This window comes from Hemitrygon akajei, chromosome 4 (assembly GCF_048418815.1).
Source record: "Hemitrygon akajei chromosome 4, sHemAka1.3, whole genome shotgun sequence".
Lineage (NCBI taxonomy): Eukaryota > Metazoa > Chordata > Chondrichthyes > Myliobatiformes > Dasyatidae > Hemitrygon > Hemitrygon akajei.
Window position 1 is genome coordinate 28796346 of NC_133127.1, and position 6000 is coordinate 28802345.

A 6000-nucleotide genomic window follows, 5' to 3' on the forward strand; every position below is an offset into this window, starting at 1 on the left:
GGTGGGTGATTAATTCATTTTCAACAGTATAGCGTAGTACAGGATATTCGGCCCATAACGTTAGAACATAGAAAACCTACAGCACAGTACAGGCCCTTCAGCCCACAAAGCTGTGCTGAACATGTCCTTACCTTAGAACTACCTAGCCTTACCCATAGCCCTCTGTTTTTCTAAGCTCCATGTCCCTAACTAAAAGCCTCTTAAAAAACCCTATCGTTTCCACCTCCACCACCACCACCACCACCAGCAGCCCATTCCACACACTCGCCACTCTGCGTAAAAAAAAACACTTACCCGTGACATCTCCTCTGTACCTACTTCCAAGCAGCTTAAAACTGTGCCCTCTTGTGCTAGCCATTTCAGCCCTGGGGAAAAGCCTCTGACTATCCACACGATCAATGCCTCTCATCATCTTATACACCTCTATCAGGTGACCTCTCATCCTCCATCGCTCCAAGGAGAGAAGGTCGAGTTCACTCAACCTATTCTCATAAGGCATGCTCCCCAATCCAGGCAACATCCTTGTAAATCTCCTCTGCACCCTTTCTGTGGTTTCCACATCCTTCCTGTAGTGAGGCGACCAGAACTGAGCACAGTACTCCAAGTGGGGTCTGACCAGGGTCCTATGTAGCTACAACATTACCTCTCAGCTCCTAAATTCAATTCCACGTTGATGAAGGCAAATGTACCATATGCCGCCTTAACCACAGTGTCAACCTATGCAGCAGTTTTGAGCGTCCTATGGACTTGGACCCCAAGATCCCTCTGATCCTCCATACTGCCAGCAGTCTTACCATTAATGATATATTCTGCATCATATTTGACCTACCAAAATGAACCACTTCAGACTTATCTGGGTTGAACTCCATCTGCCACTTCTCAGCCAGTTTTACATCCCATCAATGTCCCACTGTAACCTCTGATGGCCCTCCACACTATCCACAACACCCTCAACCTCTGTGTCATCAGCAAAGTTACTAAACCATCCCTCCAATTCCTCCTCCAGGTCATTTATAAAAATCACGAAGAGTAAGGGTCCCAGAACAGATCCCTGAGGCACCCCACTGGTCACCGACCTCCATGCAGAATATGACCCGTCCACAACCACTCTTTGCCTTCTGTGAGCAAGCCAGTTCTGGATCCACAAAGCAATGACCCCTTGGATCCTATGCCTCCTTACTTTCTCAATAAGCCTTGCATTAATCTTGTTGAGCCGACCCTTTAGCCCACTCCAAGATCAACGCTTCCCTCCTTCCCACATATCCCTCCATTTCTTTCATCCATGTGCGTATCTAAGATCTCTTAAAATATCCCTGATATTCTCTACCACCACCCCTGGCAGCATGCTCCACACACCAACACTGTGTAAATAAAACTACCTGACATCCCTCCAATCACCTTAAAATTATGCCCTCCCTGGGACACTGCGGCAATGTAGATATGAAATCATACTTTCCAGAGTAGCATATTACAGATACTCTCCAGAAATACAACTGCCATTGGACGAGGTTGTGATTTTGGTGAACAGTTTGTAAGATTGTGCACCATTTCAGATATGCTGCAGAAAGCACAGACTGTAAGATCTGCTGTGTAATTTGTGGCCTGTTTCTTAAACAAAACAGCAATGTTATGATGGACTATTTGGAAATGCAGTGGTGTAATGGCTTGATTTTACTGGATAGAAAGGATTTTCTGTTCCCCTTTGACAAAACTCTATACAAAATTTCTAACTGAACCAACTGCATACACATACATACAGGAACAGGACAGAACAGTATCTTGTAGTGATTAACTTGCCTTCAAGCCTTTCCAATGTTTGCAAGACAGGGTCAAGTGTGTGACAGGATACTCCCCATGTGCTTGAATGTGTCCAGCTTGAACAACATTCTGAAATGTTGGCACCACCCAGTCCAAAGTGGCTCATTTAATTGTTTAATCTGGGAGCTGAGGTGCCATTTTCTCCCTTCACTAGTACACCTTGCTGTTGTGCACACGTCTACAAATTGCACTTTGACTCCCTAAAGTGATTTTTTGATACCACCACCACCCCGCTCAAGGGCAAAGATGAGCTAATGGACACAACGAAACATCAGTTTCACCTTCTAAATCATTCACCATCCAATGTTGTTGGATCAAACTCCCACAGCTCTCTGACTATAGTGTGGAGTTTCTCATCACACAAGTGCGCAGGTCAAAGTGGTGATTCAAAATCATTTTCCAAGGGTATTCAGGATGAATGATAACTTAAACTTGCCAACATCCACATTCACCAATATAAACAGTTGTGCACAAAGGACAGTTTACTTAATAATCAGTATTGAAGTAAACAGTGTACAACTTCCTCACTTCAAGATTTTGCCGGACTTTTTAAAGCCCTCTTGACCCAGGAGCAGGGACCACCACATTACTTCCCTTCAGTACCATAATCCAGGATTATTACCTGTATGTTTACTTCCGCCAAGTTCTCCAAACGCTTTTGGAATTGTACTACATGCACCTTTAAAGAGTAGTCCAGTCAGGTCCATTTCCTGGCTCTTTCAGATCTAGCTGATGAAATTACGTTGAGCTGCCACAGATTTGTTGCTCATACTTTTATTGTAACAAAACCAATGAAGCTTTATCTACAGCTTAAGTTTTGTGCTGCAGCCTTTGCAGTGCTGTGTAAGTCAAAATGAAATGGTCATGTTTTCTGCTTTTAATTTACTATTTTTCCTTCCCTTCACAGCTGTAGCGAAAGTCACTGGTGCCTTAGAGAAGAGCACTGAAGTGATGAAAGCCATGCAGAGTTTAGTAAAAATTCCTGAAATTCAAGCCACCATGAGAGAACTGTCTAAAGAAATGATGAAGGTGTGATATTACTGTTCTTGTGACTGGAGCCTACTTTTAAGTTGTAGGTATCTGCTTTTATCTGTCGTAAGAACAAATCTCTAACTTGTCAAATTTAACGAACTAGAGAAACCAATGTTTAGGAAAGGGCTGCTAACAGCCATGTTAGCTTGTTAAATTGTTAAACAATGAACATCACCCACAGGAAAAAATCTAATCATCTCTCCCTTAATGTTCAATGATATTGCTATTAAGTTCCTGCCACAAGTATCATCGGGATCACCACAAAACATACATGTCAGAGGCTGGAATACTGCATTGAGTGATTCAGCTCTTGAACCTGCTGTTCCACTAACTACAAGTCAAAGTTGCTGAGCTATATAACTCTACGGCCTGAATCATGACAAATAGTATTAACATAGTTGGGCATGGACATGGTGAAATGATGGGCCTATTTGTATGTTCTTCAGCTCTGGTAGGAGTGTAATGGAGCTCTTTCTCAATTGCCTGGATGAGTTTGTGTCAACTCTCAAGCTTCTTGTCATTCAGGACGGAGCAGGCTGCCTGACTGGCACTACATCAACCTCCCAAAGCAGCCATTCTCTCCACCACTGGCAGCATCTACAAAATACATTGCAATTACTTACCCAGGCAGCTTTATCATTAAGATCAAGGGCAGCAGGTGGATGAGAATACCACCATCTCCAAGTTCCCTTTCATCTTGAATTGGAAACATGGCCAGTCCTTAATCTGAATCCTGGAATTTCCTGCGCAACAGAATGTGCTGACTGACTCAAGGAGGCAGTTTACCATACACCTTTCCAAGTGATTTAGGGGTGGGCTATAAATGGCAGCCTTGTGAGCAAGTTAGAAATTCCAAAAATGAAAAGCATGGGAAATTCAAAACCATTATATGTTGTTGGAGATATATCAACATCCTTAGTGAACATCTGACAGTACTTCAGATGTACGTTTCATAGAAACTGCCAGAAATTAGGGCAGACTTGGGTCTAGTAGTTACTTAGTGTTGATGATTTTTAATTATTTTTTAACATGTACTTTCTGTATGCAGGCAGGGATTATCGATGAGATGCTGGAGGATACTTTTGAAAATATGGAAGATGAAGAAGAAATGGAAGAGGCCGCAGAGCTGGAAATTGACAAAATACTATTTGAGGTTACTGCAGGTAAATTAAATCGTGTTTTTAATTATCTTTTATAGATTTTCGTAATGTCTGAAATTTTTAATAGCGCAGAATCTCCTATAGATTCTTTTTGCATGTGGTATTCTCAGAAATGTCCTCTTTGAAATGAAAACCAGAAATTCATTTCATTTTGAAAGTTAATGTTCTGGGGAAATAATTTCAAAGGAAGTTCTGTGCTCACATAGCCAGTATATTAGAGATTGTGATTGAGATAGCCCGTATATCATGGATTGCCCATAGCGCTGGCTTGCTGTGGCTAAACGCCTTTGTGATTAATAATTGCTTTATTGTGGACAAATTCATGGAAACTAATGGTAATTCTTGTAACTTGCATTCTGCATGCGTTTCTGGGAAAGGTTGCCAATAGCCTTGGACGGTGTTGTTGCATTCTCAGATCTCTGCAGAAACACAATCAGATCAGTATTGGAAAAGACAGTTTATATTTGTGCCTTCTGCTTTAGCACCAAATATTGACAAGTCACAAAAGCTATTGGGCTATTTTTATTTTTCAGGTGCTCTTGGGAAAGCTCCCAGCAAAGTCACGGATGCTCTCCCAGAGCCAGAACTTGCAGGGGCCACAGCTGCATCAGATGAAGGTGAGGCAGAGGAAGATATTGAAGAAATGCAGTCACGGCTAGCTGCACTCAGGAGTTAATCTGTGTAAATAAATTGGATATATAGTTCCCACGAGTTTATAAAAGAATTATCTTGCTGTTGAGTTCCCATACCCCTTTACCCCCCTATGCAAATACCAAAGTAAATACTTTCTGTGTAAGAAATGGGTACTGCTAAATTGTACAAAGTAAATTTCCCAAAACAATAAGATTACACTTACAAGTTATTTCTCCCATTGTATTGAACTATTTGTCACATCTTTGACTAGTTTGTTAATATAATTTCAGCACTGCTGTCATACTTACAGTAAAGTGTAATTCCTGGATGTAACAGGGATTCCAGTTCTTGTAGCTACAATTGAAATTTCTTTTATATATAATATAAAGCTATTAGAAAATGTAAAATAACTTTTTTAAAGTGGCCTTATTACAGTGAAAGGATCTTCCAGAAACTTTGGTAAGATCTTATAATAAACAGCCAATTCTAAGAAAATATTCAAACTATCCTTTATATTACGTAACAAATGTATATTTGAGTTATAAATGAATGTTTTGGTCTGTGCAAAAAAAAATTGTCTATTTAAGTGGTGTCTCGAGTTTTTAATATGGCTATTTTTGGCTTTAATGGAACTTGTATGGATGGGTAGCTATTGGTTTTGTGATCATCAGAGACCTGCTGTCTCAGATAAAGTTTACTTGCCTTGTTCTGTAATAACTGCAGTCCATTCAAACTCTTCAGACTAAAATAATTTTGGTATTGTCTTTGGGTTGGATTTGAAATTGGAGATGCATCACATACTGTAGTATTACTGTCTTCATTTACAACCATCTTATTAAACATTTTTCAAATGTTTGTTCACTACTAGCACTTCTAAGGAGTTTTTTTTGTACATATGGATAACTGAGCTCCTTACCATCATTCAAGTATAGCTGTGATTTTGCTTACCTTCAGTAATAAAAATGAATAAAATGTGCTTTTCATGATGTGGATTGTCCTAGGATGCTTTCTAACCAGGTAAACACTATTTTGCAGCCATTTCATTGCAGAAAACAAGTCTTATGTCTCCACTAGTTTGTTAGAAAGTAGCATCTTGATACCTAGATCGGATAATTTTGAACATGCCGGTTTCGCGTAAAAATAGGTGTTTGTACCAAGTGTGTTTGAAAATACCTCTGTCCACATTAAAACGGGTATTTAGGCAAATCTCCTCCTACTGGGCATGTGCAGGACACATCTACAGAAAACAAGCGACATGTTTGGTGTCAAATCTCACTGTGAAAGTGCGCATTTGTGCAGTTACAGACTAGAAAAACTTGAAAGGAAATTGCCAAACGATGGATGGCTGTTGGCTGTT

At 40.4% G+C, this 6000-nt stretch overlaps 1 protein-coding gene across 3 annotated transcripts in view; it reads left to right on the plus strand.

Moving 5' to 3' along the window:
- Positions 1 to 5629, plus strand: part of rnf103 (ring finger protein 103) — a 42985-nt gene extending 37356 nt beyond the window's left edge. For all 3 annotated transcript variants that reach the window (XM_073042200.1, XM_073042198.1, XM_073042199.1), the window contains 3 exons: positions 2726 to 2847; positions 3899 to 4013; positions 4544 to 5629. In XM_073042200.1, coding sequence (XP_072898301.1) covers positions 2726 to 2847; positions 3899 to 4013; positions 4544 to 4686 — 380 coding nt within the window. In that variant the 3' untranslated portion in view covers positions 4687 to 5629. The remainder of the gene's footprint in view (positions 1 to 2725; positions 2848 to 3898; positions 4014 to 4543) is intronic.
- Positions 5630 to 6000: the final 371 nt, after the last annotated feature.